This window comes from Mus musculus, chromosome 17 (assembly GCF_000001635.26).
Source record: "Mus musculus strain C57BL/6J chromosome 17, GRCm38.p6 C57BL/6J".
NCBI lineage: Eukaryota > Metazoa > Chordata > Mammalia > Rodentia > Muridae > Mus > Mus musculus.
In genome coordinates, this window is record NC_000083.6 from 34,346,131 (window position 1) to 34,369,703 (window position 23,573).

Here is a 23,573-nt window from a genome sequence, read left to right on the forward strand (position 1 = left end):
GATGCTCAGGATGCAGAACCCTTTCTCACATCAGCACAAAATATTTGCTCTGGAGATGATTCCAACCTCCACTTAAGTCTCTCTGCTCTCTGGTAACTAGAACTCGGTAGTGGTGACCACAGTTCTTGTAGCATCTGCTGTGTCACAGGAAGGGGCTGGCACAGCTACAACTGCCCCAAGAATCAGTCAACTAAGTGCACTTCATATCAGTGTGCCTGCCCTACCTCTTGGGTAGATTTGGAGTGGGATGATGTCATTTCTTTCTCGTGATCTTAAATATGGTGTCCATGTTTAAATACAACAGGACTGGTGTGAACAGGATACTCAGACGAGAACAGCACTGAGAGCCTCTCATACATTAGCTCACTTGATCTCCACAAAATAGTGTGAGGTTTCCAATTATTAATTTTCCCAATGTTCCAGAAAGAAAAAAAAAATAAAACCCAGGAATGAAACTGGTTGGTGCCTACTGAAAGCTACTTTCCCATAGCCCCAAATGTCTGACCTCTGGAGAGACAGCAGCTCTCAGCAGCATGTGCCTTTATTTGTTTGCTCAACTAAGTCTGAGTCATTTTACTTCAGTAGAAAGATTTTTCCCCCTGAACTATTTGTACCTCTGAGTGTGAAGGCTGGGAAGACTGCTTTCAAGGGACATTGAATTATCTAAAGAGAAACGGAACAAGCAGGTGATGGAGAATGCCGGATTCTGGTAACAGAATGTCATTCAGGGATCTCCTTATTGCTGGATGCATCTCCTTTTGCAGTGGGCTAGACACCAACATGGTCAGTTCAGCCCAAGGTTCCAGGGCCACTGGAAAATATTGTTTTCTGATGGCATTGGAAAATAAACTGAGTCCCAAAGCTCCAAAGACCAGAGAGAGTTGGGGCACCTCTGGAAGATGGGTAGCGATCACTAGAAACCATGGGCTGTATGGGGTCCTCCTATATTTGTCATGGCCTAGAGAGGATCTCTAGCCAGATTGTGACCTGAAGGTGAATCTGGGCTTGGATGTGGAGGCCACTACTAAAGAATAGCTTGGGCACACCCTTAGCCTAGGTCAACGGGCAGTGGAAGCTCTCCTCCTGTCTTAATAAGGATTAAAGGCTTGAACCAAAAGTGTATTTTGAGATTCTCCATAGATGTTCCTGAAAATTAGGAGGTTTTACATGTCTTGTTTCTGGAAACACTGTATAATACACCGAAAAATATTTGCTTACAGACAGAAAGGGCTAAAAGCCAAAGAGAAGCCGCCAAGCAGCTAGGTTTCCCACCTGGGGCTGAATTAGTGCCTTGGTGAATCTTCAACATAGTAACACAACAAAGAGGGCCGTCATCCTCCTGACTGCTGATGGTCCGATCATGCCAGGGGCTAAGTAAGGCATCTGATATCAACCCCCAGATCACTAACAGGATCATCCCGGGGTCAAGAGGCTGATGCAACAATTCTGTGGTGCATGCTGGCCTCCTTTTTCAGAGCCAAATCAAGCCAACACAATTTTTGCACCTATCTTTTGCTAGCTTCTTAATGCCATGCTCTTGGCAAGTGTATGGTAAGTTTAAGGTACCTCTAAATACACAGTGCTACTTAGCAACTTATGATGCTGCCGAGTTCCTGTCTGCTGATTGGTTCTGCTCATGAAATTATTAAACTAGACTTCAGAGAATGACTTTCAGTTCCCCTTCTCTGTGATGGGGAGAAGTCTCTGGCACACTGTTCGTGGTTTCCTGTTCTCCCAAAGTATAGCTTCCTGTGTGTCTGAGGGGATTTCTGAAGCCACCTGAATAATGTATCCTTGGTGACATTAAACCGTGGTGAGCTACTGTCATGGGTCCTCCAGAAAACAGAATTGAATATGTTACAAGAAGTATAGCTTAAGGCTGGCAGAGCACTGGTCAGGGTCGACTTTTAATCTAAAGTGGTCAGTGGCCTCTGGGAAGTCCCGCTGATGTCATAGTTTCATCAAAGCCCACAGGACACAAGGGAACATCATCTGCTGAGGACGTCACCAATGCCTGCTTGCCAATGTTCAAGCCTGTGACAGCTTGCTCACCACATGACACAGGTCCATTTTCTCTCTGCCACCCAAACCACACAGCTTGTATCCACACTCAAAACTGTGTGTTCAGGGTGGGAGAACTGAGCCTCAGAGGCAAATGGGAGTATTCTAAAGATTACTGAATTATACGAACATGACTATCATCTATATCCATATTCTTTACCGGTCATCTGACTTCATTCTCCCACAGCTCCGTGACCATGAGTGCATCCACACTGGACCCAGATCAGTTCTGGGGCTTCAGTGCATTTTACGTTTGTTTGATCCAAGTTCTTCCATTTTAGCTTCCCTTCTCCCTCTCCCCCGAATGCTGAGCTGCTCAGTATCATATCCCCATCTGTTCTTTTGCTCTAGATTGCCATGACTGTGGAGGTCTTTCATTTTTCTGTGTAAATTTTAGGATTGATTTCTATAGCTCTGTGAAGAATGCCATTGTTGTTCTAACAGAGACGACACTGAGCCACTAAATTCCCTATAATAGAACAACATTTTGACAATATTCGTTCTTCCAAACAGTGAATGTGGAAAGTGTTTTCCTTTCTGTCTCTTCTTCAGTTTCTTTTTCTTTTCATTTCATTTAATTATTTGAATATTAGGAATTAAATTTAGGGCCTCATCTCACACCAGGGAAATGCCCCACTATTGAATGATAAGCCCAGTGTAAAATTGTGTAATTCTGAGACAGGGATCTCATCTAGGCTGGCTTAGGACTTTCTCCGAAGCCCTTGTCAACTTTGAACTTGTGATTTCCATCTGGCTGAGGCACAATTACAGGGCACCAGCAAACCTGGTTTCCTCTTCTTTTTAATCGGTACATTTGTGTGTGTGTGTGTGTGTGTGTGTGTGTGTGTGTGTGTGTGTGTGTGCGTATTTAAGTTTGCAGAGAATTGTGGCTATTGAGCTCCTTTCACAATTTCCTCCTTAGGAAATCTGTTGATGGTGTGTGGGAAAGCTATTGGTTTCAGCTGTTGGTTGGTTTTGCGTCCTACCTCGTTACTGAATTACTTGGTTAATTCAGTAACTCCTCCACTGAAGCCGTTGGACGGCTGGAATATTCACACCTGAGTTATCTATCTACTGGTAACATTTCAGCTAACTCTGAGAGAAGAGTTGACCACTTTTTGAGGTGTGCTTTAATAGAGCCGGGAAAGGAAACATGACAGCAGCTTTAAGGTTAACAAAGAGCCTCTCCCTGTTGCTCTATCCTCTGGGGTCCTTAGGAGAGTTGACATAGTTGGTGACAGCAGCTAATTTTTTTTTCTTCTTCCCCCATACCCAGGCGCTGAATTGAGTATGCTATATAAAAAAAAGTTAATTTGATTGAATGATGGATTGAGCAATATTAGTGAGGCTTTGGAGAGCAGCTCTTCAGACCTTATCCAAATTGTGCCACCTTGAAACACTAGCATCTTGTCTTGTCAATTCCGCCATCTACTGGTCATTCGTGGAACTTCACCATTGGGTTGCATTTCGCAGAGATGGAGCCACAAGGGGAAGGGACCCAATAGGTGGGACCCAATAGGTGGGTTTCAAGGATACAAAGGCTGGGACTAGTAGTGCCCAGTAAGCTTTATTTTTATTTTTTTCTCAACACTAGGATGCTCCTCTTATTCCCAGAGTGACATGAACCTAAACATCTGAAATGTTGAAGGTCGCACCTCCCTGCTTTCTTCCTCTGGGAGAGCATCTTCTTCACACAGGGCCGCAGCAATCAGCTTTGAAAGAGGGGATTGACTGATTCCCGTTAGACAATATTCAACCTGAAGCTCCTGGTTTAGGCTGGAAGTTTCAGCATCAGTGGAAGAGGACAAATAGCCTGACTGACCCTGACTGGACAAGTCAAGCGCCCAGAGCTCCTGAAGGCTCTTATCTCACAGGATGGTGTGTCTGAAAATTACAAGCAGCTGAGCATGAGTTCATGTTTTTAGGAACAGAAATTAAGCATTGGTTTGGAGTCTAGTTCTCTGTGATCCTGGAGAGTGTAAAGAATTGGCACAAACCCTGTGTTCCTCTTGATTCCCCACATGTAGCTCCTTGTTTGTATCTGCGGCAAAATCAATTTTATCACTTTCAGAAAACAATAACTGGTGAGTGATTCAGACTTGTAAATTCTCATAAAATCAATTTGAAAGTAAATTAAGATTTTAAGTGAAAAATTAAACATTCAGAGGATCTGGTTTGTCAGAATCTTTTTGGATTTTAGGACCGTGATGGAACAGACCGTAGTCCCCGAGCAGAGCACCATGAAAACCCTCAAAGTGGCAGCAGGCAGGCCTCTCCTTCCCTGCCCCAGCCTAGGACCACGGCGGTAAAATGATGCACAGGAGCCATCGGCTCCTATTAAATTGGTGGCTCCACAACATCTCCTCAGCCTGCAGCCCTCATGGGAGCTGTCCATGGCGGTGCATCTCCTTTCCTGCCTCAGTAGGGGCTGATCCTCAGGAGCTGTCCACAGTGGTGGCACCTTTCCTGCCTCAGCCTACAGCCTCAGTGAAACACGGAAGGAGCTGATCCGCAGGATCTGTCCACAGTGGCAGCTCCCTTCCAGTCCCATACCCTCCCCAACAGACCCACAAAGATGGCGCCTCAGCAAACGCCAGCTGCAGCCGGGAAGAATTTTTCACCTTAACCCATGAATCTGATGCAGGGGAAAGGGAGTGGGGTGAAAACTCCCCCCCCCCCCAAGCTCAGGACTTGAAATCCCACCAATCTTCTCTCTGGAGATTTCTGTCCTGAAAAGCACCGCCCCCTCAGAAACCCTATATAAGCACTGCCCTTTTGCCCAGTTCTCTGACCAGTTCACTCCCAGAGCAGCGGGCAGTCATCCCTGGATTCAGCCCTCCATACCCTGGATCCTCCAATAAATCTCATTCATGAGATTGTTTACCTGGTGTGACTCCCATCGGAAAAAGCCAAGAAGAAAAGAAGCAATGAAGAGAAAAGCGAAGAGAATTTGATGGCCTGAGGCTCCTGAGCTCCTGAGCTCAGCTGGGGAGACCCTCCCCTGGGAGCTGCAATGCCTCTGCTGAGGAGGCTTCCTCTCAGAGCTGTGTGGTTCCTGTGGTCTCCTGTCTCAGGATGCCCTTCCACTGGGACACCTTCTTCCCTCAGAGCTGTGTGGACCCTGGGCTCCTGAAGTCCAGGATACCCCCCATCCCCATCCAAGCAGAAGCACTTACACTGACCATGCAAAGAGTTCTGTGGGTGACAGACTGATGGCCAGGGCTAAGAACTGCCCAGTCTGAAACTTAAACATCTGGAAGTGTCGAGTATCACTGACCTCACACTCGCACAACACACTGCTGCTTCCTCTCCACCGTTTCCTATTTTCCCTTCCTCTCTCTCTCTCTCCTCCCTCTCTATATCCCTTCTCTTCCCTTCCTCTTCCCCTCTCCCTGCCCCAACTACTGATTTCTTTAGACTTTTAGCTCTCCTTAACTTTAAGGGACTTCAAGTGGTAAATCTCTGCTGAAAGGTCTTTCTATGAAAGCCAGATTGGCCAAGAATTCCTGGGCTGTCACAGGTGCTCTGCTCCTGTGATGTCATGACTTCTCTGTTCATGTGATGTCATGGCTGCTCTGCTCTTGTGAGTGCCTGTTCATCTCACCCTACCTTTTCACTCTTGTGCAGCTCATGGCCCATGAATGAGGACTCTCAAATTCAGAACGTAGTGTTCCCACCTCTGCTAACCTGACTAAGATATTCCCCCACAGATCAACCCCACCTATGCAATCCTTCCTGGGGAATTGAAGTGGAAACTTAAGGATTATTTGGAAAGTGTTGGATGGTGTTTTGCTAGAGCAAACATGTGAAGGAACATTTCGCTGAATTGACATAAGTGAAAGGATGTTCTGTTAAAGCAAGCATGTGAAAGGATACGTGATGAAGGAGTCTTCGCTAATGACATATTGGTCTGCCTTACATTGCGTAGTTGAGCTGCATTTGTCAGGACTCCATAGAGAGAAATGCACCAAAAAACTTCTGGTGACGTGCTGCAGTTTCTTGTCACTTCTTCGGACTTGGACTGATTGGCAGAGTGATGCCAGCTGAGACAGATGCCCGTGCTGAGGTCAAGACCCATGGAAGAAACGTGGTTTGGAGGGTATAAATAGAACTTGGCAGACAGTGGTAAAGGCAGAGCTTGGCTTGCTTATAGAGTTAGCTACGTAATGCTTTTGGGGTCTCTCATCTTCACTTTGCTGAGAGAGATGAAGCCAAGGACTTTTCCTGGCATCCCTCTGGGTCCCTCCTGCTGACTTGTGCTGAAGTTGAGGCCCGCTGTCTCTGCTAGGCAGTGCAACTGGTGCTGATTCATGTTTGCTATCCAGACTCTACCAAACTGACTACTGGTGTATCCAAGAAGTGTTTGTAAGTGGATCGAGCTGCCACTGCTAACCTGTGCCTGACAACACAGATGGGATTTGCTCCAAAGAACCATTTCTAAACAGGTCCACTTCCCCCATATTCTTTATTTTCCACTGCCCCCTGGTGGGTAATAGGCTAGAAGGGAGGGGTTAAAGCATTTAAGAACCATCATTAAAAATAGACTTTGAAAAAAAATAGTTACAGGGAGTCCCTTCTCAGGAGACTCTACATTGAGTCAAGGTGACAACTAAAACTAACCATTAGAAAGCCCGGAGATGCTGGTCCACACCTTTAATCCCAGCACTCAGAAGGCAGTAGCAAGTGGATCTCTGAGTTCAAGACCAGCCTGGTCTACAGAGTGAGTTCCATGACAGCCAGGGATACACAGTGAAACCCTGTCTCAAACAAAACAAAAAACAAAACAACAAAAAAAAAACAAAATAAAATAAGCAAAAAAAAAAGAAAAAAAAAGAAAGAAAGAAAGAAAGAAAAGAAAGAAAGAAAAGAAAGAAAGAAAAGAAAGAAAAGAAAGAAAGAAAGAAAGAAAGAAAGAAAGAAAGAAAAGAAAGAAAAGAAAAGGAAAAGAAAATAACCATCACAGACAGGGAACAATCCTTCTATTCTGAGGGAGAAATAGCCCTTGTATCCTTCTTAATATCTAGTCCTCCCATCCCGCACTTGGGACCTTGTCTAGACTCACTGCCTTCATCAAGACCAGTAGCTTCAAGCTAGATGGAGCAGGATTCCCTAATCCTGAGAGGGAAGAATCAGGGAAAAGCACCTTGCATGCTGTGCTGTTACACTGTTACCTTGCATGCTGTGCTGTTACACTGTTACCTTGCATGCTATGCTGTTACACTGTTACCTTGCATGCTGTGTTGTTTGTTACACTGTTACCTTGCATGCTGTGCTGTTTGTTACACTGTTACCTTGCATGCTGTGCTGTTTGTTACACTGTTACCTTGCATGCTTTGCTGTTTGTTACAGTTACCTTGCATGCTGTGCTGTTACACTGTTGCCTTGCATGCTGTGCTGTTACACTGTTGCCTTGCATGCTGTGCTGTTACACTGTTACCTTGCATGCTGTGCTGTTACACTGTTACCTTGCATGCTGTGCTGTTACACTGTTGCCTTGCATGCTGTGCTGTTACACTGTTGCCTTGCATGCTGTGCTGTTACACTGTTACCTTGCATGCTGTGCTGTTACACTGTTACCTTGCATGCTGTGCTGTTACACCGTTACCTTGCATGCTGTGCTGTTACATTGTTGCCTTGCATGCTGTGCTGTTACACTGTTGCCTTGCATGCTGTGCTGTTACACTGTTGCCTTGCATGCTGTGCTGTTACACCGTTACCTTGCATGCTGTGCTGTTACACCGTTACCTTGCATGCTGTGCTGTTACACTGTTACCTTGCATGCTGTGCTGTTACACTGTTGCCTTGCATGCTGTGCTGTTACACTGTTACCTTGCATGCTGTGCTGTTACACCGTTACCTTGCATGCTGTGCTGTTACATTGTTGCCTTGCATGCTGTGCTGTTACACTGTTGCCTTGCATGCTGTGCTGTTACACTGTTGCCTTGCATGCTGTGCTGTTACGCTCTTACAATGAAGAACAAACATTCTTCTAAATAAGTTTAAAACTGCTCTTCCCAGCTCTTGAAAGTGGATCTGGAGACCCCTCAATAGTGTGAAAGAGAATTTAGGGGATCCCCAAGAAGGACTGAAGAAAGAAGAGCACATAACAGGGGTGTCCAAGGCCCTCCATTACTAGCCATGCTCATTGTACCCACACGCTATATCAGAAAGCTTATTACATTTCTTGGGTGAAGCCTTTGTTTTCCAGTAAAAGAGAAAGAACAAAGAAAAAACACACAGGCACCTTGGCCTGATGTTCTGGTCTTGGACAGGGAACATCCCCTCCTAGACTTGGTTTTCTACTCAGTAGGGTGAAGGTTGAGTATCTGATAGACAGTCATGCTCTGCACTCTGAGGGTCCACAGACTCCGTGTTGTGAGAGAGCTTGGCCCTAGATGGGGAATCATAGAAGTTCAGCAAGCTGAAGGACAGGACAAAGTAGCCATGATTTAGGCCACTGCCAGATGTCAGGTCACCTACCTGCTGGACAGGGCATGGAGCAGGGTCCAGCCTGCGTGCTGGTGTTCTGAAGAGATAAGGGTCAACATTATCACTGTGTCTAGAAGGCTAGATGAATCAGAACAGAGCCCAAAGTCCACCTGCCTTCCTTCTGAGTTTCACTTTTGAGCAGAAGGTAAATGTGCTGCTCTGACTGGAGCCTCATTTTAGACTGACCCTCGGGGACTCAACTCTGCCTACAGATTGACACCATTCAAATCTTCCTTCACGCAAACTGGTGACGCTTCCACTTTCCTTGCCTGCTCCATCACCAGTCACTATGCTCTCCTGTCCTTAGACACCTGCTATGTGAATGAAGGACACACTTGTGACTGGGTGAGACCAACAGCCTCCATTTCACCCTAAAGGAAAGAGCAACAGGTGAGTGGCTTGGAGAGTCTCTCATGAAGGATGGACATGGGAGTGGGGGTGGGGTGGGGAGGAGTCAACTAAGATGAGGAAGTAGGTAGAGTCAGCATCCTGTCAGGAAATGGCTCTTACTTCCTGTTGATCTCCACTGCACATTTTTTAGAGAGTAGTGTTTTGAGACAGACTCCCACTCTATAGCCAATGCCGGCTTCCAACAAATGGCAATCCTCCTGCCTCAGCCTTCTGGGTGCTGAGATTATAGTGAGCTACCACAACAAGCTGAGTTTTTCCTCTTTTTAACATCATTGTCTCTTTAGCTCAGGACTGATTTTTCTTTCCAATCAAAAAACTTCCTTCAGCTCAGGTTGGCCTCAAACCAGACATTGTCTTGCCTCATCCTCTTCAGTATCTGCCTCCTGGTGTATGGAATTTCAATCTCAGGATTCACGAGAGGTAGAGGAAGGACTTCAAGGTCATCCTTGGCTGTGTTGCAAGTTAGAAGCCAACTGGACTAAGTGAGACCTGAGGGGGAGCCTAAGGGATAACGTACAGTGTAACTCCATCGTGAGAGTTCAAATGTGAGTGAGTGAGTCAGCTGTGATCAACAACTGAAAAGAACGGGGCCAGGCCATGATCTGATGATGACAGGTTTGGTGCTAGTTGTCTATTAAGATAGCATAGCCATCAGAAGTCCTAGTTTGCTTGCTATTGCTGTGATAAATATCAAGACCAAAAGCAACCTAGGAAAGAAAGGGTTAATTTCATCTTACAGCTGGCAGACCACTATGAAGGGAAATCAAGGCAGGAACCCAAGCAGTAACCTGGAGGCAGACACTGAGGCAGAGACCATGGAGCAACACTGCTTGCCCTCTGTGACTTGCTCAGCTTGTTTTTTTACATCATGCAAGCCCACCTGCCCAGGGGTGGCACTGCCCGCAGTGGGCTGGGTCCTTTCCCATCAATCGTTAATTAAGAAAAATTCCCCCACAGATTTGCTCATAGGCCAATCTGATGGAGGCAGTTCCTCAGTTAGGATCCCTTTTCTCAGATGACTCTAGCTTCTGTCGAGTTAACAAAACAAAACAAACAAAAACCAATGCAGAAACTGCAAGGCATGGTGGGTAATCACAGCTGTACTTTCTTCTATGTTTGCTCCAGGGAGGATGGTGGATTGCCCACGGTATAGTCTATCTGGCGTGGCTGCCTCCTTCCTCTTCGTCCTGCTGACTATAAAGCACCCAGGTAGGGTCCCTTCCTACCCACCCCATCCCCACTTGCTGTCATGCCCCTCAGTTCTAAAATGCACAGTCTCAAACCCAACCTGACAGTGCAGTACAAAGGGGTGCGGGCTCACACTGGCCTTTCCACCCCTCCCCCACCTCCCCATCCCCTGGCTTTGGAAAGCTTCTTGACTTAGTTGCTCATCTCTTGGGTGCGAGTGACAACTTTAGGCGGCACTGGAAGTCACCTGGAAAGCGCAACTGGAATCCATAGCTGGAGCATGCTCAGTTTTCACACAATACTCAACTCTGCGGGGAAGACCACACACGTAAATCCCACCAGCCAAAGACACAAGATCTCTAAGTATCGGAGAGAATTTTGAGCAGTATCTTAAATCTGAGTTAAGAGTACCCTTATGACTACTTTTATTTTATTAGCTTTTAATGTTGCGTGTGTGTGTGTGTGTGAGTGTGTGTGTGTGTGTGTGTGTGTAGGACAGTGTATGGGGGGGGGGTGCACCCTGCAGCTTGCATATGAGGGTCAGAAGACAATTTGCCTTAGCTGGTTCTTCTCCCCACCATGTAAATCCTGGGACTTGAACCCTGGTCTTCAGGCTTGATTGCAAGTGCTTTTCCCTGCTAAGCTTCCACTCGCTCCTCCTCCCTACACAGGGTTTTGGGTCTACCCAGGCTGGCCTCTAACTCACCTGGTAGCCAAGATGACCTTGACCTCCTGATCTTTCCTGCCTCCACCTCCCCAGGGCCGGGACTACAGAAGAAGAATGGGTACCCACGACATGAAATTCTCAAACATCACAGCACACAGAATTGTCAAACACATCTTTGATTTTTCAGATATCAAAGAACATGACTTAAGATTTGATCAGAAGACTCAAACTTTCTAGGCAAGCCTTGCCTCTAACCCACCATGAGACACTTTTGTGAAACCTACATTTGCTATTTACTGGACTCTTGCCTTCTCTGGGAGGAAAGGAAAAAACCAATCAGCACCGTCCCTGGGATGAGTGACCCAGGAAGGTAGAAGGACCCAGTGGCTTCGCTATTTACCTAAACTCAAAATGACTCCAAAATCAAGATAAAGTCCCCATGGAAACATCAACTCACATATTAATTTATCTGGGAATGAACCCCAGAGATGTGGTTGCTTTTGGTATCTTAAAGATGGATGGTTTAAGCCTGCAAAACTCAGGGCTGGAGAGGTGGCTCAGTTAAGAGTACAGAAAACTCTTCCAGAGAGCCAAGTTCAGTTCCCAGCATCTACTGCCGATGGCTCACAACCACTTGTAAGCCAGCTCCAGGGAACATGATCTCCTTTTCTGGTCTGCACACACATGTGTGTACCCACACAAATGTGCATAGTTAAAAATAAAACACTTTAAAGAAAAAAACAAATCCAGATCCCAAAAGCTCATTAACTGTGGAATTGCCTCCCAAGTGGTGACATATATTCACGCTCAAAATTTTAAATTTTAGAACACATACCATTTATTTTTAACCAGAAAATGTGCACCCTTCCATGTTTTAATTCTCTGAAACATTGACATTAAATACTTTCCTGCTTTCTGTTAACAAGTTCCAGCACCTTGGCTACTTGAAGCGAGCATCCTGGTTCTCTGGCTTGCCTCTCTGTTTCCTCTTTCACTGTTTTGTAGATGACTTCAGAGTGGTCGGTCCTAACCTCCCAATCTTGGCTAAAGTCGGGGAAGATGCCCTGCTAACGTGTCAGCTCCTCCCCAAGAGGACCACGGCACACATGGAGGTGAGGTGGTACCGCTCCGACCCTGACATGCCAGTGATTATGTACCGGGATGGAGCTGAGGTGACTGGGCTACCGATGGAGGGGTACGGAGGCCGGGCAGAGTGGATGGAGGACAGCACTGAAGAGGGCAGTGTGGCTCTGAAGATTCGCCAGGTCCAGCCAAGTGACGATGGCCAGTACTGGTGCCGCTTCCAGGAGGGGGACTACTGGAGAGAGACAAGCGTGCTACTCCAAGTGGCTGGTGAATATCTGCCCAGGGGCCCAGGGGCACAGAGGAACAGGGGCACAGGGGCACAAGGGGCACAGGGGCACAGGGGCACAGGGGCACAAGGGGGGATGGATCCACTTACCTTTGGGAACTGTATCACCTCTTGAAAAATCCTTTTTCAACCACCGAAGGAGGACATTTCTTTTTTTTTTTTTCTTACTCATTTTTAAAATAAGAATTGTTTGCTTTTATGTGTGTATGGGGATATTCTGCCTGACTGTGTGTCTGTGCGCCATGTATGTGCTCAGCGTCCATGGAGGCCAGAAGAGGGTCAGATCCCCTGGAACTGGAGTTACAGATAGTTGTGAACTATCACGTGGGTGCTGGGAACAAAACCCAGGTCCTCCAGAAGAGCGAACAGTACTCTTAACCACTGAGCCACCTCCCCAGTCCTCCTCCTCCTCCTCCTCCTCCTCCTCCTCCTCCTCCTCCTCTTTCTTTTTTCTTCGAGACAGGGTTTCTCTGTATAGCCCTGGATGTCCTGGAACTCACTTTGTAGACCAGGCTGGCCTTGAACACAGAAATCTGCCTGCCTCTGCCTCCCGAGTGCTGGGATTAAAGGCGTGAGCCACCACGCCCGGCTTATTAAGTCCTTGAGAATTTCATACAATGTATTTTAATCATATCCTTCCTCTCCCCCCAACCCCTCCCAAACTCCACCCCCTTCTCTACCCTTACAATCATGGCTCCCCCACCCCACCCCATCTCTTCCTTCTATCCAGTGCTAATTGTACCATCCACACATTCAAGTGTGTGACCATCTGCTGAGCTTGCTCAACCTACCATGGGCTACACACCTTAAGGAAAATTGACTCCTTGCTCCCAGCCCATCCCCAGCTCCTGGCATCTATCAGTCATCAATATCTTCTCAGCTGGGCATGGGATTCATGCCCATCTCCCCATCTATGCTGAGAATTTGTCAGCTTGAGGTCTTGTGCACGCTATCACAACCACTCTACATGCAGGAGGGGAGGTCAGGCAAACCCAGTTGCTTCACCAGGGAATGATTCTCTGGGGACACTGGCCACTCTGGCCAATGCAGTTTTTACCACCACCTTTTGAAAAATCCATTAGCATGCATTCCTTGTGCAAAGTGATGGATCTTGTGATGCTTTTGTTAAGTTTATCATGGTCCTTTACCATATTTACCCATGCCTTCTCCTGTCACCTCCCATCATCCCCTTCTGCTTAATACCATGGTCTCCAGATCCATCCATTTTCTGTGAATAACTTCTTTTAATTCTTTTTGAGTGAATAAAGTGGGTTCTAGAAAGATGGCTCAGCAATTAAGACCCCATGTACTCTTCCAGAGGAGCCAGTTTTGATTCCCGGCACCCACACAGTAGCTCACACTATTTGTAACTCCAATTCCAGGGGATTCAATGTCATCTTTGGACTCCACAGGCACAAGACACACATGATGCAGATGCACATGCAAAACACCCACACACATAAAATAAAATTTAGCACACCATGGTCACTTGGCTATCCAGTCATCTGTGAATGCATATCGGGGCTGACCCTACAACATGGGCACTGGGAAGGGTTCTTTTTTCATGAATGAATGTGAGCTTAAATTCCCTTGGGTGTTTTTCCAGAAGTGGAGCAATGGGTGTTATATATCAGCTCTGATTTTAGGGGGCTTTTTGTTTGTTTGTTTGGTTGGTTGGTTGGGTTTTGTTTGATTTTTTAGGGGGGGGGTTCCTTTTTGAGAAACATCCACACAGATGTTTTAATTGTTCCCATTAGTACGTTCAATTGGCTCAAAAGAATGGACGTGAGAATCTGTGTATTGCTAAGCTGCAGGTAGAGCTGGACACTGATTCATGACACTCAGAGACATTGAAATTTAAGTCAAATGTTATCTGTGGGTGCAAGTGAAAGGCTTATTCATCTGTTTTCTCAGCCAGTGATATAAACAGCTGTGATGTTTTTAAAAAGGCACTCTATGGTTTACACAAATTAGTCTAAAATAGATTTCCCCACTGCAAGAAAGGTACAGTAATTTCTCAACCATTTTACTGCATACCAAAATTGCAACGGCCCACGAATCTAACAAACCACGGAAGAAATGAAAATAGCCCATAAATGTGATGTCTGAGTTAATAATAAATGTCTCATTTAAACTAGAGTTCTGATATCATCCAAAAACAGCGGACAAGGAGCCTACTACAGAGAACATGAGAAGCAAAGTTGAGGGCAGAGATGTCATCATGATTAAATTAGGACATAGACATTCCTCCTGAATAAATTAGGGCACAGACGACCTCATGAATAAATCACACCACATCTTCAAAGTACCAGAGTCACAAAGCAAACTGTGTCATGTTTCCCTCCTCTCCCTTTCATCTACTGAGTCTGAAGATGCTAATGTTTAAAGATACAAATAAAACAACCAGAACTCCATTTGACTGGGAAGGAACTCTGGTAACATTGTCTGCTTCCCAGGCTGTGGGCTCCCACCTCCTCCCTATGAAGGACTACCCCAGGTCTCGGTTCGATCTGTGGACTCTGGGATTCAAAGATGTGCGCTTTCTCTCTCTCTCTCTCTCTCTCTCTCTCTCTCTCTCTCTCTCTCTCTCTCTCTCTCTCCAGCTCTAGGATCTTCCCCAAATATCCATGTGGAGGGACTCGGAGAAGGAGAGGTCCAGCTTGTATGCACGTCCCGAGGCTGGTTCCCTGAGCCTGAGGTGCACTGGGAAGGCATCTGGGGAGAAAAGTTGATGAGTTTCTCTGAGAATCATGTGCCAGGTGAAGATGGGCTATTCTATGTGGAAGACACACTGATGGTCAGGAATGACAGTGTAGAGACCATTTCCTGCTTCATCTACAGCCATGGCCTCAGAGAGACCCAGGAGGCCACCATCGCTCTGTCAGGTCAGTGCTTTGGCTCAGGCACCACAGATCTCAGGGGTTCCAGGGGCTGCTCAGCAGCAACTCTTCTTTTTCTTTAATCATATTTATGTAATATATTCAAATTTATAAACATTCATGGTATTTCAGTAATCTTCAAGTTTATATTTTACTCCACTGTGTTAATTTTGCTACACAGATGTTAAACACATTGGAGATATAATAAAAATAGTCCTTTAACTGAGACGTCTTCTTGTGGTGTGCCAGTTGCTTCCAGGAGCCAATCATGTGCTTAGTCAGAATGGGATGGTTTCTTTGACAGCTTCTTAGTTATAGTCTTGTCAATAAGTAGTAACAAAAACAATAATCAAAACACACAATACAATAGTTACAGGTATGTTTCCTATGTTGTTAGAAGTTAGAGCAGAGAGGGAGAGTTGCACTTAATGATTCTTAGAGCCCAGAAAGTCCTCATGCTCAGTGATAAAGCTCCACTTACCATCTAGTATCTATCACCTATCTCCTACATATCTAATCTATCAATCATCTGTCTGCTGTTTATCCATCTATCAACCATTTATCAATTACACATCACTACAGTTACAATTAACTATCCATCGTCATGTGTCTAATCCACCATCTAGCTGTCACATATCTATCTACCAATCAACATCATCTATCTAATCATCTACCATTGATCAATCATCTATCTATAATATATCATCATATATCAATCACCTGTCTTTCTAAATATCTATCATCTACCTATCTGTCATCTATCCATCCATTCATCCAATTATCTGTGTATCCATCCAATTATCTATCATCTGTCTATCTCTTTGTCTTATCTATCTGAAATAGACATTTGTATTTCTTTTGAGACCGTCTCAGTCTATACTCCAAGCTGGTCTCAAACTCACTGCAATCCTCCTGGCTGAGCCTCCTATGGGTTGTTACTATGTTACTATAGGCATGAACCAACCAGCTAGACTTTGCTGCTTATGTGAGGAGAATTGCCTTTAAACATTTTAAATTGAACTGAGAATTTTAGGACACTCTGTGTTTGGATGTATTGCTGGTGTAAGCAAAGGATGCATTAAAGAGTTAAAAGTAAATGTTGTGTTAATGTTAATTCAATATCATACAGCCCCAGTTTAGAATACTAAGTAATACTTGTTTATGACTTTATATTTCATACTTAGCACTTATTTATAAAAAATAATACATATGTTTTACTAGTGCTTAATATCAGCAGAAACAAAATGGATTGACGGTGATAGAACCGACCTTTTTGTTGAGAAAAAGTAAGATCTATGTCACCAGGTGGTCCATGGGAAGAATTAATTTTCTGTTTTTCATACTTTTTAAATAAATTGAGTTCTTGAATAAAATGTGAAGCTCACCTTTATTTCTGGAAAGTTTCTTTACTTTCCTTTAGACCAAATCCCTTAAGATATTTTTCTTTTTTTTTTTCTCCAGAGAGGCTCCAGACCGAACTGGGTGAGTGGGACCTGCGTGCACGCCCATGCATGAGGGCAGAGCATTGAGAGCACCGGGGACACCTCACGATCCTCGTGAGAATGGGAGGAAATGCCAAGGCACATCCTCAAAAACTTCCTTTGGGGATTGGCCAGGGGAGGCTTTTTCAATTTCTGTTGCTACACACCCACCTGGCACTCAGGTTTAGCCCATGATCACAGGGTAGCACAAACCGATTGTGTAAAGTCTGCCCGTTTAGAAGTGATGCCTCTTTATCTTATTCTGAGAATTTTAGCAGTAAAATCATTCCCTTATTGGCGTGTAGCCTGGCCTTTAATTAATGTTTCCTTCAGACTAGCAAGGCTCTTCTTTAAATTGCATGCAGAGACTACAAGCCCCACCTTCCTCCAAGGAGGGACCCTGGGCCTCTAACCTCCCCTGGGATGCTCGTGGGTTCCAAACCTCACAGGATGTCCATGTTAGTAGAGTGATTTTCTCTGTGTTGATTCATCTATGTCTGGTGTATTTAACAGCTTCCGTTAGCGTAATCGGACATTCCCAGCCCAGCCCTGTTCAAGTCGGAGAGAACATAGAATTAACTTGTCACCTCTCACCTCAAACGGATGCTCAGAACTTAGAGGTGAGGTGGCTCCGATCCCGCTATTACCCTGCAGTCCACGTGTATGCAAATGGCACCCACGTGGCTGGAGAGCAGATGGTAGAATACAAAGGGAGGACTTCATTGGTGACTGATGCCATCCACGAGGGAAAACTGACCCTGCAAATTCACAATGCCAGAACTTCGGATGAAGGGCAGTACCGGTGCCTTTTTGGAAAAGATGGTGTCTACCAGGAGGCCCGTGTGGATGTGCAGGTGATGGGTAAGGATACCAGGTGGATCTTTTGGCTTCTCCAGCTTCCTAACACTGTGGCACGCTGGTTCCTGGGAGATTTCTCTGACACCCAAAATATTCTCCGTGCTCATTCATTTTCAAGTTTATATTGAACTTTTGGTGTAGCAACCACCATAAACACTTCAAGAGCACAACCTTGGGTACACAGATTTGAGGTTTTTAAATAAATACTTCTTTACTAATTCCCTGAGAATTTCAAACCATCTGCTTTGATAATATTCACCACCCAACTTCCCATCCTCTTTTTACAAAATTAATAACCCATGGACTCCTATTTCCGCTGTCCACATACTTGTGAGTGCAGAGCCATCTACTGGAGCAAGGTCAACCTGCCAGGAGCCACATCCTTAAAGAGAACTGACTCTCATGTCCCCTGAATCATCAACTGTCCATAGCTCCTTAGGTAGGAGAGGGCTCAGAGCCCCTTCCAAGCTGGAACATTGACCAGCTTGATCTAGTGCAGGTCTTGCATAGACAACCACAGCTGCTGTGGTGCAGTGGCCCTGTCCTATTCAGACACTTTCAGTACGGTTCCCATCCCCCAAACTCTGACTCTTACAATAGTACCACTTCCTTCTTCCATGGCGGTCACTTAGCCATGGGGGGACAATGATATAGACATCTCATTTGTGACTGAATCCCCCATTCAATCTCTGCACTTTGACCAGATGTGAGTTTCTGTCTTAGCCACTACCCACTGCAAGAGAAACTTCTCTGATGAGGTCTGAGAGCTGTGCTAATCTATGGGTACAAAGAGAAAAGAATTTGATACTATGTCCATTTAGCAAAATAGTAGTAGTAAGGTCTCCCTTCACCACTGTGAGTTCTTGGCCAGACTGACAGCACTAGGCAGGCCTTTCCTGTGGTTTAAATGTTTAAGTGCAGAACAATCAGGAAGGTGGGACTCTCAAGCACTCCGTAAAGTGACATTCTGAGAATATTCCCCATGATTTTACACAAACCTTGTTATTTCACAGTGCTGCTAAGATTCTGGGAAATAATTGGTTTCCAGGAATTGTAGTAATTTGAAGACTCAGCTAGATCTACCACATGCACAGAATCTGTAAAGACTGACAGTCTTGGTGTGCTTGAAGAGGAGCAGACAAAAATCACCCTTAGAAACAACTCTCTGACATCAGCAAATGTTTTTAAGGACATAGGACTAAGTCTTGGGTAGCCTTCATATTTCCCTTATACCAAGTCCCAGTCTAAATTAACAGACAGGAGCATGACACGCCTAGAGGACCATCTGGGCTTTCTTCCTCTATTTTGAGAAGCCTCTCTTACTCAGCATCTTCCATGTCGTCCAAGTCTCATGTTTAATCAAAATTACTTCGTTGTCAAGGTCAGGAGGGAAAAGGGAATTGAGGTTACAAAAAAGTTAGATTTGAAAATGTATTTTTTAACTTGTAGTCTATCCTAGAAGACTGCAACAAAGATAGAAAAACAAAACAAGAAATCTTGTAGCCAGTCCCAGCTCCCGTGGGAGGCCATTGGCCCAGAGCTCTGTCCTCCCCAAGCTGCCCTCACCCCACCCCCACCCCCGGGGGATGTTGCTGACCACACACATGTGTGGAGGCTCCATCGGCTTCCTTGGTCTCTGTCCCCAGCGGTGGGTTCCACCCCACGGATCACCAGGGAGGTCTTGAAAGATGGAGGCATGCAGCTGAGGTGTACGTCTGATGGGTGGTTCCCACGGCCCCATGTGCAGTGGAGGGACAGAGATGGAAAGACAATGCCATCGTTTTCCGAGGCCTTTCAGCAAGGGAGCCAGGAGCTGTTCCAGGTGGAGACACTTCTGCTGGTCACAAACGGCTCCATGGTGAATGTGACCTGCTCCATCAGCCTCCCTCTGGGCCAGGAGAAAACAGCCCGTTTCCCTCTCTCAGGTTGGTGACTGCATACCTTCCTCTGGCTTGGGAACCAAGTATCAAATGGCTTGGGCTCTATGTTTTTTTGTTTTTGTTGGTTTTGTTGTTGTTGTTGTTGTTTTGTTGTGTTTTTCTTTGAGAGGTTTCATGTATTCAGGCTAGCCTGGGACTTCGGATCCTCCTGCCTCTGCGTCACAAGCTCTGGGATTACAGGTGTGCACCCCACACTCAACCTATTGCTGCTGTCCCTTCTGCTCCCTCTTCCCTCCTCCTCCTCCTTCTGCCATTTCTCCTCTTCCTCCTCTTCTTCTTCCTCCTCCATTTCCTCCTCCTTTATCTTCTTACTCTTTTCTTCTTTTCCTCTTCCTATTTTATTTTCTTCTCCATGGTGGAGTATTTTTAAAATAAATCTTTTAAAAATAAATATTTGTCTCTTGCAAAGTTTGTCTTCAGGTAACCTAAGGACAACATTTCTCTGAATTTCTTCTCTCTCTGTCTCTGTCTCTCTGTTTCTGTCTCTCTGTCTCTGTCTCTGTCTCTGCCTGTGTGTGTGTGTGTGTGTGTGTGTGTATTTTACTCTATCTACAAACTCCCCCTTGTTGTCAAAACAATTCTGGCATGTCTTTTTCCCTCTGATGTAAATTTTATTCTGCACTAGAAATTAATTTTCCTCAAAGCCCTGGCAGTTATGTTTGGCAGACTTTATGTTTACCACCGTAGTTACTCCAGTAATCTGTGGTGGAGTGATATAATGGGAAGGAGAGAAGGAAATGGGGTGGGGCACCAGCAGACATAAGCTTACCTGCTTCCCTTGGCACCTGACTTTCAGGAAGACTGAGCCAACGGGTTCCTGGAGAGACCCAGCCCTCAGGCTGCTCCTGTGAGAAAAGCCATCTCGATGTTTTGCTCATCTCATGACCTCCTGGGGTTTGCATTTCAGACTCCAAGATAGCTTTGCTATGGATGACCCTGCCTGTTGTGGTGCTGCCTCTGGCCATGGCTATCGACCTGATCAAGGTGAAACGGTGGCGGCGGACCAATGGTGAGTGGGTGAACAGGGCGGACAGGCCCGAAGTCATTCTTCAGCAGCTGATGAGGCCTGGCTTACTCATGTATTCAAAGCTCAGCGCTGAGTGAGCTTCGAGTTTACAGCAATGGGGTTAAAAGACAGTAACATGAGGACTAGAGAGACTGCTCAGTGTTTGAAATGTGAGGACCTAGATTTGCATCACTCTGGTCATTTCCCTCAGCCTCGTCTAGCCTGGTGGGGAAGTACAAGATGTCATGACACCTCAGCATAGGAGGATCAGAGAAGCCAGAAAGCAGTCAGGGGAGGGCTGGGGAGATGGCTCAGGAGTTGAGTACTTGCTGCTCTTGTGGAGGATCTGGGTTCAGTTTCTAGCGCTTAGCTGGGGGCTCACAACCATCTGTAACTCCAGTATCAGGGGGTTGACATTTCCTTATGGTCTTAGCAAACAGAAAACATACCAGGGTTCACAGACATTCATCTATGCAGGCAAAACATTCCTACACATAAAATAATAAAAAGTAAATAGATTTAAAAAAAAAAGTTGGAAGAGGAGACAAAGAAGGACAGGGAGAAAGAATAACAAATGATGAGAAAGTTCGGTGACAACTGTGTAAGAAAATGCCACGGTGGAATCTGCCCCAAGTGTGCTAACTACTTGGAGCTGGTGAGGTGGCTTAGGGGTTGAGAGCACCGGTTGCACTTGCAGAGGACCCAGGTTCGATTCCCAGCACCCACATTGCAACTCACAATTGTCTGTGACTCCAGTCACAGGAGAGTTGTGCAGCCTCAGGCTTCCTATATCTACCTTGCCAATACCCAGCCATGACCTTATGCTCTCAATCATTATCCCACCACACTGCCAAGCAGGAACACTCTTGATCTTCTAATGTTTCAGTCACGTAAACTAAACCCTATCTAGTCCCCAACCTCCGGGGTTCCATCTCTCTATCAGTCTACAAATTACTTAGTCACGTGCTTCCTTGGAAACTCAGGGCGCCACATCTTCCAGTTACCACAGAGCTGCCCCCTGAAGCTCTCGTTGGTCCCTCAGCCCCCAAGTGCCATTCTGTGTTCCTACATGGCCCAGGCCTTAGGCCATGCCCTATCACCCAAGGCTGTGGACACAGGTGACTAATCCTGTGTCCACTGCTGGTGTCTTATGTAGCTGTCATGGATGAACGACCCCTCTCACCAAAACATGAACAGGAGACTGAGGCAGAGCATTGATGACAGTAAACCCAACCGTGGTGTTAGATGGGGTGGGGGCGGGGGTGAGGGGCTTGCTGATACAATGTTTTCCTTTGCCCTGAAAAGAAAGACAAGCCTGTCAGACAGCAAGACATGGCATAGGTAGGGACACCCTTTCTGCCACAAGGGCAGAAAGATAACCCCACCCCCCAAGTTCTTTCTTGACTGTTTCTATAATAGTAAAACCTAATTTCCTAATTTAAAAAGCACTTTTCAGGCCAAAAGTCTAGTGTTTATATTGTTTATTATGCAAAGATGTAGCTTGCCTCTTCTCTTACTGTCTTAGTCAGGGTTTCTATTCCTGCACAAACATCATGACCAAGAAGCAAGTTGGGGAGGAAAGGGTTTATTCAGCTTACAATTCCATACTGCTGTTTATCACCAAGGAAGTCAGGACTGGAACTCAAACAGGTCAGGAAGCAGGAGCTGATACAGAGGCCATGGAGGGATGTTCTTTACTGGCTTGCTTCCCCTGGCTTGACAGAACCCAAGACTACCAGCCCAGAGATGGTCCCACCCACAAGGGGCCCTTCCCCCTTGATCACTAATTGAGAAAATGCCTTACAGTTGGATCTCATGGAGGCACTTCCTCAACTGAAGCTCCTTTCTCTGTGATAGCTCCAGCTGTGTCAAGTTGACACAAAACCAGCCAGTACACTTACCTAGACCCACCAACTTACGTTCACTGAAAATCGTGTGGTCATTTTTTCACACCCGGTAACTTTTCTCTAGGCTGCACCCTACTGTGTATTTTTTTCTAGGGGTCATGGGCCTCAGGGCTTGCTGGTTTTCCATCTCAGTCCTACACCCAGCCGGAAGCCCATGAACACCACTCCATCTGACTTCAGTTATCTGCGACCCTTTCCTCTCTCCTCATCCTTGACACTCTGTAACCCCCTCTTCTTCTGTTTTTCCTTCCAGAACAAACACACAGCAGCAATCAGGAAAATAACAAGAATGACGAAAACCACAGGCGGCGACTTCCTTCTGATGAGAGGCTCAGATGAAAATGCACCCCGCAAGCCCAACGCACCCCATTTCCTGAACACCCCATCCCTCCTCCCATCTTTTCCCCTCAATAAGCTGCACTGACATAGGAGTGCTTTCACTTGCTGCTCTCCAAAGGTTCTTCATGGACCCTGTCCGTACCTGATGCAACCATCACGCACAGTTGGGAGCACCTCGACCTGAGCCAACCCATAATAGTCTTGATCCCTCTCTCACAGTGATGGCATCTTCTCTCCCTTTGTCTCTTTCTGCTATCCCTCAATCTAGGGACTATCCCTTGCCTGTGCACAGCATCTTTATCTCATCACCTTCTGGACCCACCGTGAGGATGGAAGAACTTAGACCTGCAGAGAAATGTCACTCATCTGAGTCCTGGATGGGTTTTTCTAGAAATGCCCAATCCAGTAGCACTAGAGGGACAAAGCAGGTGGGAGGAGAGGGTTTCTTTCCTCCGTCCTCAAGAGAAAGGACTAACTGTGATTCATGGTTACAAAAGACTTGACACTTGCACTACAAATCAGACCGGGGGTGGGGGAATTGTAGAAATAACTAAGGGGGTAAAAGCACTTGCTGTTCTTGCAGAGGACCTGAGTTTCATTCCTAGCACCCATATGGCAGGTCATAACCATCTATAACTCCAGTTCTAGGGGGTCAGATGCCCTTTTCTAGCCTCTGAGGGCACCAGGCACACATGTGGTACACAGACATAGATGTAGGCAAAACACCCATACATCTAAAATAAAAATAATTTTTATAAAGAATTAGACCAAAATCTCTCATGTGGTCTCTATCCGAGCATGTCTGCAGCTGGTTTATGTAAGAACCACAGAAAGGAGACAGAAAAAAAATGCTAATGCTTAAATCCCTCATAATATATTTCACACCTATCTATGCCATGTACTGGTACCCCAAAGTACACAATATTTCCATGCCTAAAACAGGGTTTTCTACAGTAACCTCATCAAACAATCTGT

General features: G+C 45.8%; 1 protein-coding gene across 5 annotated transcripts; it reads left to right on the plus strand.

The window, feature by feature from the left end:
* The first annotated feature begins 8,658 nt into the window (after positions 1-8,658).
* Btnl2 (butyrophilin-like 2) lies at positions 8,659-23,362 on the plus strand. Of its 5 annotated transcripts, none has more exons than NM_079835.2 (9): positions 8,692-8,940; positions 10,087-10,170; positions 11,822-12,169; positions 14,792-15,073; positions 16,529-16,549; positions 17,062-17,409; positions 19,053-19,331; positions 20,254-20,355; positions 22,513-23,362. In NM_079835.2, the coding sequence occupies exons 2-9, from the start codon at positions 10,092-10,094 to the stop codon at positions 22,596-22,598; spliced, it is 1,545 nt and encodes a 514-aa protein (NP_524574.1). In that variant the 5' UTR covers positions 8,692-8,940; positions 10,087-10,091; the 3' UTR covers positions 22,599-23,362. The 5 variants fall into 5 exon arrangements, with proteins under 5 accessions (XP_006524708.1, XP_006524709.1, NP_524574.1 ...); XM_030249913.1 differs by lacking the exon at positions 8,692-8,940 and adding an exon at positions 10,368-11,186 and having other exon boundaries at positions 22,513-23,294; XM_017317579.2 differs by lacking the exon at positions 8,692-8,940 and adding an exon at positions 10,380-11,186 and having other exon boundaries at positions 22,513-23,294.
* Positions 23,363-23,573: the final 211 nt, after the last annotated feature.

What these genes read in the sequence shown, in the direction of transcription:
- Btnl2 (NM_079835.2), top strand. Translation starts at nt 10,092, where the DNA reads ATGGTGGATTGCCCACGGTATAGTCTATCTGGCGTGGCTGCCTCCTTC. An exon ending in CGTGCTACTCCAAGTGGCTG is followed by an intron (nt 12,170 to 14,791) that starts GTGAATATCTGC and finishes CTCTCTCTCCAG; the next exon opens with CTCTAGGATCTTCCCCAAAT. An exon ending in TGTGGATGTGCAGGTGATGG is followed by an intron (nt 17,410 to 19,052) that starts GTAAGGATACCA and finishes CTCTGTCCCCAG; the next exon opens with CGGTGGGTTCCACCCCACGG.